Below are 13,664 nucleotides of genomic sequence, written 5' to 3'. Positions count from 1 at the left end.
AATAAAATACATAAATATTGCTACTAGAGGTGTTCCATGAGCTGTTACATAACCAGGATTAACCATTTGTTTAGTATTTCTGTATAGCATTCATCTCGTGGTACAGGACCTGTAGGTGTCAAGTGTCTCAATTAGTCTGATAGTCTGTGCTCTGCAGTTTTAAAAAATCTCTTAAGACTGTCAGCTAGGAATATTTTGTATATTGTTAATCAAAACATTCCCTCTGTTATATATATCCAGCACCTTTCTCCATTTTACTTTGGGATGCTACTGTACTGTCAGTGGCTAGACAAAGAAAATCCAAATAATAGCAGCAGAGATAGGAGAGATTAAGTAGCTTGGTACTTACTCCCTGCTGGGGAGTCCATAGGTTTTTGCTTATTGTAAGGTATAGTCTGTGCTATTCTCCACAAAGTATATGCTACTCTTCTTGTAAATGGTTGCTTTGTACCAGTGTTTAATTCTAGATTCTTCTTTAAGCTGTGTTCTCATATTTTGTAGTGGTGAGCTGAAGGCCACAGGTGATCTGAAAGGTTGTGCCATGGCTGCTTTCACTGAGCCTCCCTCCAGACCTGCTGAGAAAAAAATCTCATTGAGGTGGCCAAATTGTGCTGCATGCTGGCAATGTCCAGAATGGCTGATAGAAGATGGAACTAGAGGGACACTGTTTTGGATAAGCTTGAGCAGAAAGGGTTAGCATTAAGACAGGTCCCTACAGGATCCTTCTGTCTCGTTGTTAATGCTGAAGTAGTTCTCCTTCTCTCAGGTGTGCTGCTGGTTCTATGCATGTATTGCTAAATGCTGTTCCACCTATGCTCAGGCAATGTGCTGATGGTTCAGAGCAGAGTGAAGTTAATATATGGCCTCCAAATCCTCCATGGTTCAGCCACATTTTCACAGTTTTGCATGTTTGTGTCATTATTTTTTTGCCACAAATCAGCAAATGTCTCTAGTCTCCAGCTGCTGCCATAGTAATAGTAACATGGACCACTTGAATTCCTAGATAGGGTGCACGCTGTAGATGTGTATCTGTGTATCAGCCTAAAATATAGCCCAGCTGTGGTGTACAAAAGCATTGTGAGTCAGTGAATCCTACTGAAAAATCCTGAGGCTTTTTTTGAAAGTTGGATTATTTTTTTTCCATTGCCTGGTGTTTCCAGTGACCATCTTGTGTAGAAATACTTTCATGCTCAGCCACTAATGCTGCAGCTTTCCTTTTAGGTTGTTTTTGTTGAAATAATTTCCAAATTTTGCCTTCTCTTATACAGACTAGAAAAAAAATAGTTGGTTTTGTGGCTTCTGTATGAAAAGTATTTTGTGTTCTACTAGTTGTTTATTTTTATTCTACAGTGCTTCATCATCTGTCATTCCTTGAATTACAGGCCATGACAAACACACTGTCCTTGTTAACTGGAGTGGGGAATGCTTTGCTTCTCTCAGGATTGGTGCCGTATGACCAGGACAGTGTATTGATTGGCTTGGCTGCTGCTGTGTGATGCATGACAGAAATGAGAAACTGAACTTTCTGAATGTGAAGTAGATTGTGCTGCTGCTGATACAGAAATGATTTAAGAAAGAGCAATCAATCAGCTTCCCCATCCTGTTAGCAGTTCTGCGTACAATTGAATGCACAGTAAAACAACAGTTCTTTTACAATCTGCATTAGATAGTGCTTTGTGCTAAACTCAGATTCTTGCAAAAGTGACTTGCAGCATTTTTGGGTTTAGTATGCTTTACTTTCTACATTATTGACATGTGACCTGATAATTTAGGCATATTAAACTGACGTTAATTCTGTCTTTTTCTTGTCAAGAGCCACAGATTCTTTCTAGACTGCTTATTTCTGCTTTATGTTGGTTGGTCTTTAAATAATGTTAACTTGTACGTAGGGTTGTTTTGAGTTACAAATACCTGCAGATGGAGTTTATTATAGCTCCAAGTAACTGAACTTTAATATCTGTAAAACATCCATTAGAGACATGAATAGGCCCATTCTCTCTTCTGGCAGATGTTTTGAAGATATTAGCCTTATAACCAGTTAAATTTGGGTATTTTAGCAGTACACAATAGTGTTCATTTAGCAGATTGCTACAATATTGTTTTCTGTCTGTCTCCATGTTATGAAATGATTGGGATAATTTATCTGCCTTGGAAAGAGAGAGAAATCTCTTCATGAAAGCTTGAAGAGACTTCCTGAAATTGTTTGTATTGATACCTGCCAACAGGTCTTGTCACACAGTGTCAAATTCTCAGCTGAGAAATGTGAGAAGTGTGACAAATTACTGAAAGAAATGTGTTTCCTTTAAATGTCTTATTGATGTGAGCCTGTCTCGCCATGAGCACAGTCTTTAATGACCTCCATCCATGTACCATTTGCCTTAGTGTAAGGGTGGTGAGACACTGGAACAGGTTGCCTGGGGAAGCTGTGGGTGCCCCCTCCCTGGAAGTGTTCAAGGGCAGGTTGGATGGGGCTTGAAGCAACCTGGTCCAGTGGGAGATGTCCCTGCCCATGCAGGGGGTTTGAAGTTGATGATCTTAAAAGTCCCTTCCAATCATACCTATTCTACAATTTTCCTGAAAAAAAGTTGCTTTAAAAGCAAAAGAAGTAGATCCAGCAGTGCTTAAAATCTAGTACCCTACGGAGAGTAGAAACGACTTGTCAACAGCCAGTGCACCAGTGCTAGCAGTAATTGCCCTTCCTGTCAAACAGCTTCTCCATTGGGAGCATTGGGAGAAGCTGCACCAATAGGTCTGACTGTTCTATGTACATCACAAGAAAGGCAGAGAGGCTCCATTCCATGCAGTGTTAAGCCCCATGACACCAGTTCCCATTATTAGGGGATTCAGGGGGTGACAATTTGCAGAAACAAAGTCCATTTGCTGGAATACAGCTTTTGCAGGTATCTACTGGAGAACCAGAGGATGGGGCCAGGCAGGATGAAACATTCATGCCCACAGCCTAGGGCAGAGGAGAGGCATTAGCAAGGTGTTACATTAACAGTGTCAGAGCCAGAACTTAGTATAAATTTGTACTGCAAGAAGTAGTAAATGCAAAAAAGCTCAAGTTAAGATTACAGTGTATCATCAAAGGTTTTCATGTTTTATTACACAGCTCATGTCTGTTAGTTCAGAAACCATGGTAATCTCAATTATGTGGCTAAGTATTCCTTGTTTCTTAAAATGTTAAATGGTTAGAAGTGTCTCAGCATTTCTGGTCACTTTGGAAGGAAAGTAACTTTTCAAGTATTCTTGTCTTCCATCATGTACCATTTGCTATTTTTATATTGTGGAGAAACGAGAACAAGGTTAACTGAAGAAATGAGAGATGGGAAAGAAGGCTCTCATATAATTAGGCAGTCTCAGAAAATCATAATTAAGAAGCAAAATACATTGTTTCCTCATGAGAACAAACCAATTCTAATCTCCTGGGTAGGTCTCTAATTTGACTCTTGAGACATAAATTGAATGATACTATAGAAAAATTGGCTGAACTAAGGATGCTTTGTGTAGCCAATGGAAGTTATTGTGCTAAAATAGTGTGTATTTCTAAGTAGAGCATGTCTTGGTCAACATACAACAATATTTTGTGCTGTAAACTTCATCTGAGACAGTTCTGTGTGGGGTGCTGAAGATTTTCCTATGCAAAGGTGCAGTAAGTGAAAGGCAAAGTTCAGTCACATGTTGACACATCTTCATGAGACTACAAGTTTATGAATTCTGATGATTAATAATTCAGATTTGAACATATTTTGTTGTATCACAAATGTGCAAGAGGCACCAGTACACTGTGGAGTCATGGTTAGTGCTTGTTTGATTACAGAGGACGGGCCTTCTACTGTCAGCAGAAATTGTGGCTCCTTTTCAGGCCTGTCATATTTTAGACTCTGAACAAATAACATACAGCAAATGCAAAGGTTATGATATCTGTGAGATTCTTTGTTTCAAAAAAAATCAGTACAGAGGAACTTAGCCTTTTTTTTTTTTTTTTTTTTTTTTCTCCTAGCACTGTCCAAACAGAGGAGGGGAGCTAAATATTATGGGAAGTTATTAGCTCAAGTTGTGTTCAGTTATTCCTTTATAATTCTCCTCTTGGAGAAGCAAGAGAGAAAGAATGAGGGGAAACAAAGCAGTGACCATTGATGGAAGCTATTTGTTGATGTGAATTTAAACTGTTTCTTAAGGGGTTCTGAATATGTCACAAGTACATCATGTTCCACATTGTAGAGCTTTTTCTCCCTCACCTGTTGAAGCTTATTTAGAAGATACAAGCAAGCTTCTTTTTTCTTTGGCTGATGTAATCAGCTAGAGCTAGTGAACTTCTGGGTAAATGGAAAGATTAAGGAAGAACTTATTTCACAAAAAATTATAAAAATATAATCTCTCATCAGCTTTGCTGTCAGTGTCAGCAACTTGGAAAGAAGAGCAGGTTCCACCTTGAATTCTTGATGTTGGTGAGCTGTTAAAAATCTGTCACATATGAATGAGATGGCTCTGATTCCTGAAATTAGTTTTCCATTTTCTGCCCTCAAAATACTTTAGATCTGCTGCTAGCTCCATGAAAAAACAGAATGAGAGTCATGTATACAAAAATTGAAATTGCTATCACTATGCTCTAAGAACGTAACTGCCAAAATATTTCAAAACTTCTTGTGTGTCAATAGATTTTTATAGTTATTTCAGTGTTTTTACAATTACTGTTTTCGTATCTTCAAACTCACACACTGCTACTGTTTCTTGTTTGTTTTTTCTAAGTTATCACAACATAAATAATCTGCATTCTTCCTTGAAATTAAGTGCTATTTGATCACTCTAAAATGCTGTTTATTATATACATTTTTCCTTTGTCTGTGGATGAAAACTGAAAGTCAAGGCCAAATATGTATAATTTTATTATGTCAGTTTCCTAAAATGTCATAGGCATTATTCTGTCTCTGAGTTATTATTTTTATTTTCAACCACAAAAACCTCTAAAAGGCTACAAACCATTAATATCGTATTTCCTGGTTTTGCAGCAGATTCATTTCTGATGTGTACTGATCAGTTCTCTATATCAGCCCTGGAAAATGAGAGTGAGCTCAGCTGCCCTTTGACAAACCCAGATTCATATTTAATGCAAATGTTTTATAAATGTGTGAACATGTGCTGTCTTTGTCTTCTTGGTTTTTGTTTTGGTTTTTGTTTGTGTGGGTTTTTTGCCAGTCATAGTAATGGCTGTCATGTCTCCTGCAGTTGCTTCTTACAAGAGCCTCACTGAATGTGCCTCTGTTTTATCACATTCAAGCCATTTTCAGAAAAAGAATTATGCTGGTTTTACAAGTAAAATATAAATGGGTTTAAACTAGAGTTGGTCCTTTTCATTCATAGCCACATTACAGAGCATAAAGAGGAAATACCATGAGATAGCTCTATGCTGAAGTTCTGTCTTACCTGTGTTACTTTCACTGTCCTCTTTCCTACACTGATCATGGTGCACAAGTCTGAACAGCCTCTTTACCCAAGCCTCTCCTGGTGACCTGGTGATGTTTGTTACCAGTGCTGATCTTTCAGCCCAGGGGCTGAAATGACAGCAAACCCATGCTGTTTTAGCCAGCCTTGGGATCAGAAGTTACCTTAAGATGCATGTACAGTTACTGTCTGTATATGGGATGTGTATAGTCTTAATTTGTTTTTAAAGGTTTGTTTATTAATATATGGATATAATAGATGTTTAAAGTCCCCAAAGTTAAAATACAGCTAGCGTTGTCATTGGAAATAGTATTTATAACTACCTGTGTCTGGTTTATGTTTATATCTGTTATTAACAATTTCGTTTCAGAGACATATTTGAGTCTAATTTCTGAATTAATTCTCTGGACTGTTCTCCGTGATGTCAGAAGAGATGTGGATCTTAACTGTTTACTCCTGTTTTTATAGATGGCTATACAACAGATGACATTGAATTTTACTGGCGTGGAGGTGATAATGCAGTCACAGGAGTGACAAAGATTGAACTGCCACAGTTCTCCATTGTAGACTACAAGCTTATCACCAAGAATGTTGTTTTCTCTACAGGTTTGTGGAGGGGAAGCTAAAAGGGGAATTCATGGGGAAGACTTCTAGAAACAGGTCCATTCTTAATGTACAGTTCAGGATCTGAGCAAAAATTTTAGAAACAGGAATGAATTAGAGCAGCAACTGAAAATTTTGAAAGGAACAAGTTGTAATACAGCTTTCACAGTGTTTAAGGCATCACTCATTAACATATGAATAAGATACAGTAATCTGTCATCTTAAGGCTCAGTCAAATAAGCTGTATTTTCTGCTTTTCTGTGAAAACTGATTAAGCCACTTGTACACCCCAGCACCCTAAACCCAGCAACAAACAACCCAGCCTGTAGGAAATCTAGGAATCTTTCTCTCACTGTTTCCTAGATTGCTCCTTGTGCCAAGCTGTGGGTATTTTTGATTAATTATTTTGTCTTCACTGTAAAACCTTTAAAATCCTTGTTCCACAGGATTTGTAGTTTAGTGTATGCTAGCAAGTATATGACTTTCTGAAGGCTGAAAAGATGCTTTGTGAGAAGGAGTAGAAAATAAAATTTAATTTCATAAAATAAACAATAATTTTTTAAAAAAACAGAACCAAAAAAGAAACATTTAGAACATTTCAGTTCAAGAGAGACAGGAATTGGATCAAGCTATTATTATGTGATGTTTTCTACCTACTTGAAGCTGCTAGCTATATTAGAAAAAAAAAAAAGGCTTAAAAACTCACTATCTAGATATTGATAGAAGTATATCTATATATAGATATAGAAGGATTGTGCATCCCAAATTCTTCAAAAACAAGCAGAAGTGGGACTTGAATAGTGATCTCTAGGCACATATTCAACAGGTGTTTCATACATCAAAATATTTCTGGTGTCCAGTGACAAAGGGCAGCTGTTGCATTGCTTGGAGAGAAGGTTAGAATACGGATCACACTGAAACAGGGAAAGCACAGCTTGTCAGGGAAGAGCCATTTCTATGCTTCGATGCTCTGGAATGTATTTTGGCTGATGATCATTGAATATTATGATTACCAGCAGATACGCACCAAGAGCATCCTTTTACCCTTAGAATAAGACATTATTTAATCCAAACTCTTGCTGGAAATTCTGCAGCTGATTATCCTGGATCTTTCAAGTCTGTGTGTACTCGATGTTGCATGAAACAATAAAACCAAAATGACAGAAAATGTTTCCAGGCTTTTTACAAGCAAATTATGGCCATACCAAATATTCTCTTTTAGGTGCCTACCCAAGGCTGTCTCTCAGCTTTAAACTTAAGAGAAACATTGGTTACTTCATTCTGCAGACCTACATGCCTTCCATTCTGATCACTATCCTGTCCTGGGTTTCCTTCTGGATTAATTATGATGCTTCAGCTGCAAGAGTTGCTTTAGGTAGGCATTTTTACACATCTCATGCAGTGTGCATTAGCTGGATGCTTTCTCTTGCTTCTGGCTTAGTGGCTAGTGCATGATTTGAAAAATAAATCTGTTAGATCTTTTTATGTCTGGCTTGTTAAGCTTTGTATTATTTGAATCAGCATTTAAATCTTTGCAGTTTAAATAAAAATTAAAGTGATTTCATGTCTGAATTAGCTAAATGTATAATCATTGTAACCAGAATTAGCCTAATTGTCTCATCATTTTCTGTTCTTTTACTGCTTGTTTTTCTCCAAAGAGAATTCATTTAGTTTCCTTTTGCCCATGGCAGTCCAGAATACACATTCAGCTCTGTTATGGATTATAAATTGCTTTTCCTTTCAGGTATGAATTAAATAATGTTTTGCTAGGCTTGTATAGTTAACTTTTCCTTAAATTTAGGAGTTTCTTCCTTACTGTTGCCTTACGTTCTGAAAGCAAAACCATTTCCTTAATTAGTCTCTTGAGTACTTTTATATCTCATTGCTAACCCCACATGTACACTGTGCCCCTCATCAGAGGACTGAAGCATGTTACAAAAATAAATATGAGTAGCTGTTACCAAATTTTGTATCAATCAGCCCAGTTCCTGCTAGTACAGCCTTCATGTAGATAAAATAAGTAGATCAGCATAAAAGATACAGTCAAGAATTTGACGTTTTAACTTTATTGGATACTGGCTGAGTTTTACCAGGCCTTTCTATGTAGCAATTTCCCAAAATACAAGACTGCAGACATCCTGAAAATGCTGGAGGAAAGTAAGGTAACAGTGACCTTAGCCTGGCAACTCATAACTTAGACATGTTAGAGAAGGTTACAGTTTAGCTGGTTATGAATATACTCATAGAATCCAACTACTGTTTGAATGCAGTTTGTTACAGGTGTAATCTTTGCTGTACAAAAAAAATAAAGTCAAAGAGAAGAAATATAAACAGAAGTCGAGGGTGGGTTTTTCCACCAGGAAAAAACAACTAGAATTTTTCAGCTCTAGCATTTGGCAATTACGAGCTACTATGGTAGAAAATTAAAATTGATTCAAGAAATAGATTTGCCAATTCTTTTTTTCAGGAATCACAACTGTGCTCACAATGACTACAATTAACACCCATCTTCGAGAGACTCTTCCCAAAATTCCATACGTGAAAGCCATTGACATGTACCTTATGGGATGTTTTGTCTTCGTTTTCATGGCTCTGCTGGAGTATGCACTGGTCAACTACATCTTCTTTGGCAGGGGCCCTCAGCGTCAAAAGAAAGCGGCAGAAAAAGCTGCAAGTGCCAACAACGAGAAGCTGCGAATGGATGTTAATAAGGTACATTGAAACGGGGATATATTTTTAATATTGTCCCAGGAAGGCAGGCTTTCACTTCTGCCAGACAGAGATTTAAAATGTAATTTCTTGTAGAAGATGAGTGGAGAGGGATTATGATGATTTTGTCTGAGCTCTGCAGAGCAGTGAACTCCGCTGCCTGAGCCAGGAATGCTGCCCTCTAGCCTGGGCAACTGCATGACTTGTTTCTGAAGCATGTGCTCAGTTAAGCTTTACTGGGAGATGTTTTCTCAGTCAGGATGTAGGGTTAAATGTGTCTAATCTGTTTCCAAAGGAACAAATCCAAAATGATGGCTATAACTGGTACTCCAGAAAGAGCTGTATGGAACATTGGAAATAAAACCTGAATTTAACCTGCTTTCTTAAATCTTTGAGATACAAAAGTGTTTAAAGCTTGAAAAGTTTGTATATTTTCAGCATATAATGGCCCAGGATACTAAATGAGAAACTGCTCAGGAATAAAGCATCAACTTGCTGTGCACTTAATTTTTAATCTAAAAATGATTCCCTGGGGATGGAGAATTGAGGCATAAAATACATTTGCCGAGATGATCCTTAATGAATGGAAGACTTACAAAGCATTTGTTATTTTTTCATGTTTACCATTTTGGATGAGCTTCACAGAGTGGCAAATCTGTGCTGAATGTTAGAATGTTCTCAGTGTGAAATCTCTAAGCTTTCACAACCATAAAAAAATTGGGAAGTTAAAGTTTATTGTGCTTTTTTGTTTTCTTTTTCAGTTGGTTGGGTTTTTTTGAGGCGCCTTTGTTTCTTTTTTTAATGAGAACATGTTGGTTTTTTTAAATTTCTAATTCAGCATAATGCTCTTAAGAGAAACTCAAAACCAGAATAAAAAAAAAAATAGAATTGAAATAAAAAAAAGCCCAAGTGATTATTTATGAAGTGGAAATAGTAAGTTTCATACAGCTCTAGTGGTGGAATTTCTCATATTTGTTTAGAATTTCTATACTACCACAGTGTACCTGTGGACAGAATATTTTATTCCTTTTTTTCTGGAACAAGAAGAATCTATCTATTATGTTGCTAGCATAAAACACTTAGTTTTATAGGTTACAATTTATAGTCTTTTAAGATGGAGGATTACACTGTCATGGCTCAGATTTCACTCATTAATTATTTTTTGTTATTTGTTTTAATTGTTGAGAGAAACATGAAAGAAGGCAAATACATAATGATGAGATGAATTTTGATGTTACGGTACCATAGATCACATTTTATCATTGAAAAGTCTATGAAGACCCTAAAATATTTTTCTTTCTGTTGGTGGTTTTTCAGCAATGTAAAAAAAGTTGCAAGCTTTTATTTAATTTGTCAAGTTTATTTTTTAAAAATCAGTTTCCCTTTAAACAATCAAAGCTTTTAACTAAGGAACCCTGTAGGTAATTTTATGAGACCAGATCTGTTTACCTGAAGTCTTTCCTCACACATCAGTGGAAATTTAAGGTCCATAGATGTCAGAGTATCACCTCTAGGTATTTTTTTAATACAATTCACTTGTGATATTTGCTATATAGTTATTCATGTAATCATGAAGCCATGTAACAGAATAGCCAAAGCCTAGTGGCAAATTGCTAATCAGGAAGTAGAATTTGAAAGCACTGACTAGTATCCTAATCCAATCCTGTGATAAATTAATTTCCATAACTATTACAGAAATTCAGCAGCCTACAGGATTAACACAAAGTGTACTGGGAACAACTTTACGTTATTTGTATTTTTTTTTATACTGAGCCTTTTGCTTAGTATACTAGGTTCATGGCAGTTCTGCTCTGGTATCCAGATAAGTGTATCTGATAATCAGGTTTTCAATCCCTTAAGCAATTAGATAGTCAAACAGAGGATGAGAAAATATTAGTGATCACAGAACGTTGTCCTGCTGTACATAGTCTGCTCTAGCAAGGAGGAAAGGAACTGACAACTGCTCGTACTGTTTGACCAGCAGTCAGAAAACAGATTCATATTTAATGGACCTGAATATTTTATCTGTGAAAGAGGGCTAAGTATTATATAGTTGTTTTAATGTACAAGAAAAAAATGGGTCCGAAATGTTGAATTTACTTCAGATAGAGGTTTCCATGAAAATGCAGGCATTTTAGAAATGGCACTAAGCAAAGACTTCATCTCAAATTGGGATCCAACATTAAAGGACTAATTTAAATGAGTATTCTTTTGTGATATTACTAGATTCCTCTAGTAATTGCACATGCAGTGCAATTAATTTATGTTTGTCACTTCAGATTCTATGTGAGAATGCATTAATACCAGGAGTAATAAACCTTAAAACATGAAGATGAAAACTTCTGTACAGCTCTGCACAGCATCCAGCACAGACACTGAAAAAAGGCTGGTGAATGGTTGTTGGAATTGCTGCTTGCAGGGCAGCATCTTTGTTTTGACATTACAGACCAGCAAATCTCTACAAGATATCTACAGATTCCAATAAAAAAATAATTTAACAGCCTCTTACAACTTTTGTAAACTAGTAAATGCTGTGAGAGAAGAAGTGTGGAATAGTCCATCCATCCACAACTACTTGCAAAATAAAAGTTAGTAAATACTCCCTATATGCTTTTGAGTTCTCTGATATAGATGTGTTCCAGGGTAGGCACAGACATTGGTTGTCTCTCTGGTTTTGCTCAGTATTATTCAGAAGATACTAGAGAGCCTACAGAACAGTACAGAAGCACAACAGAAGCTGTTCTTCCATGGCTGTGGTATCTGCTGAAGCCAATGTAATCCCTTGGAGGATTGGAGGAGAATGGCCTGCCTCTCCCATTTAAGTGAACACCATCAGGCTTGCTGCAGAGCTTCCCTTGGGCTATTCCACATGGAACTGTGGCCAAATCTTTCTTTAAATTTCATGTCATAGTTGTGTTAAATGTCCAATAATGTGGTGCTTTTTTTTTTTTTTTAAATCATAAAGTAGTTTGGATTGGAAGGAATCTTTAAAGATCATCTAGTCCAACCCCCCTGCAGTGAGTGGGGACATCTTCAACAAGGTCACGTTGCTCAGAGCACTGTCCTACCTGACCTTGAATGTTTCCAGGGATGAGGCATCTCCTCACCTCTGTGTTCACCTCTGTGAACAACTTGTTGCCTTGTTTCACTTCCTTAATCTTAAAAAAAAGTATCTTGCTTATATTTTGTTTGAATCCCCACAGAAGATTGTGACTTGATATACTTCATCTTCTCCCTCATTTTCAAAGCTTGTTGACCCTGGCTGGGGTAAGGGAAAGAAAGAGGAGGGATTTGGCCCAAATCTTTATTTGCTTCTTGAATTCTGAAACCTGAATAATCATGGAGAAATTTAAAACAACCCAGGGAAGATTCAGACTTGATTACCAGCAGATCCGTTATCGCAGACTTGTTAAATCTTATTGGACATGCTCAATTTTCTTTACAGTGGGTCCAGGTTAAAATAGCTGTGTGTGTGGTCATCCCACACTTAAAGGTTCTCAAACTGCATTCAGCAGTTTATTCCTTTAGTCTAACTCATCACCTTTTGCCTTTGCCAAGCCTAGTTGTTCTCTCTGTAAACAGTCATATTATTGCTTACTGGTAATTCACTGGCACTCTTCTTATTCTAGACATCTTTCATTTACTGGAGGTAGCCTTCACATCATTTCCTCACCTCTCCTTTTGAGCCTCATGTCTTGCATTTTTTCTTCAAAAGCCTTTATTATGTTTATAGTCCCAGGGTTTTTAATCTCTTCTGAATGGCATAATACTGCAAGTGTAGACATAAGGATTGGTAACCTGGGAGTGCCATATTTCTGCCTGAAAACCTACCACGTGTCATAAAGTGTGCTATATATACTGTAACCATGGTTATGCAGTTATATTGTGTGGACTTTTCTATTTTAAAAAATTAATGTTGTCTATAATCAGCATCTTTTTGATCCTTTGTAGGCACATTTCTTGCTATTGTTCCTTTAAGCTCAGGGTGCTAATCTAATAAAAACCTAATTGTCAGTGCTTCTTCCATATGATTAACAGGTATGTTATAGGGCTAAATTCTCACTTCTGGCTTCACAATATCATCCAGCTGCTTGTCTTCCTGAAGGCTGTTGTACATATAACTGGGACATATGATGTCTGCACTTCTAAGATAATGTATCAAAGACTTTACTAAAATCCTTAACTTTAATCTGACAATTCTGTAATCATATAAAAATGGTCTGGATTGACTTGATCTAGAAGCCTCGTGAAGGGTTTTTGTCTTCTAATTGTAATTTTGGTTTCTGTTTCCTTTTGGGATAGAAGGAAGTAGGGGCAGGAAAACAAGCTACTGTGATACAGCCCTTCAAGTTTTCTACTTTTTGAGGCCTGACTTTTTCTTCAAGGAGCTGTTCAGCCTAACCAGGATCTCAGTGTAGAGCAAATCATTTCTGGTGTAGACCTCCAGCCATTTAAACTTATTTAATTTCTTTTATTGCAATTCAAATAATGAGCTTCTTGCTGTTCTCAGTATTGATTTATTCCACAGAAGCTTCATCTAGACTCCAGTAGCCAAGGTGTCTTTTTTATTAATTTCAAAATTTTAGCTTCTGGTGTTGGATCCAATATTTTTACCTTGGATGTTTCCATCTTGGAACTGTGGTTAAATGGGCTTGCTGCTGCTGATCACTGTTATGTGTCTGATCTATGGATCTTCTAGTCTCTGTGTTGTTGAGGATTTGCAGTCTGATCTCCTCCCACACTCTGTATTTCCAGTATATTTTCCTGTGTTACTAAATTCCCAGTCAGCCTGCTGCTTATGCTGTTGCTGCATCTTTTTGGATCCATTGCTGTTTTTTCCACAGTTGCTCATCATTTACTTCAGACTACTGCATACATTAATTGACTTCTCTGGAGGTGTAAGTAAG

General features: G+C 37.0%; 1 protein-coding gene across 5 annotated transcripts in view; it reads left to right on the top strand.

Moving 5' to 3' along the window:
• The window catches only part of GABRB2 (gamma-aminobutyric acid type A receptor subunit beta2), a 143,003-nt gene that overhangs the window by 112,673 nt on the left and 16,666 nt on the right, over window positions 1–13,664 (top strand). For all 5 annotated transcript variants that reach the window (XM_051631341.1, XM_051631339.1, XM_051631340.1 and 2 more), the window contains 3 exons: window positions 5,914–6,051; window positions 7,271–7,423; window positions 8,516–8,760. In XM_051631341.1, coding sequence (XP_051487301.1) covers window positions 5,914–6,051; window positions 7,271–7,423; window positions 8,516–8,760 — 536 coding nt within the window. The remainder of the gene's footprint in view (window positions 1–5,913; window positions 6,052–7,270; window positions 7,424–8,515; window positions 8,761–13,664) is intronic.

This window comes from Apus apus, chromosome 13, assembly GCF_020740795.1.
Source record: "Apus apus isolate bApuApu2 chromosome 13, bApuApu2.pri.cur, whole genome shotgun sequence".
In the NCBI taxonomy this organism is placed as follows: Eukaryota; Metazoa; Chordata; class Aves; order Apodiformes; family Apodidae; genus Apus; species Apus apus.
Note: the sequence above shows the minus strand (reverse complement) of the source record. Positions and strands in the feature narration are given on the sequence as shown.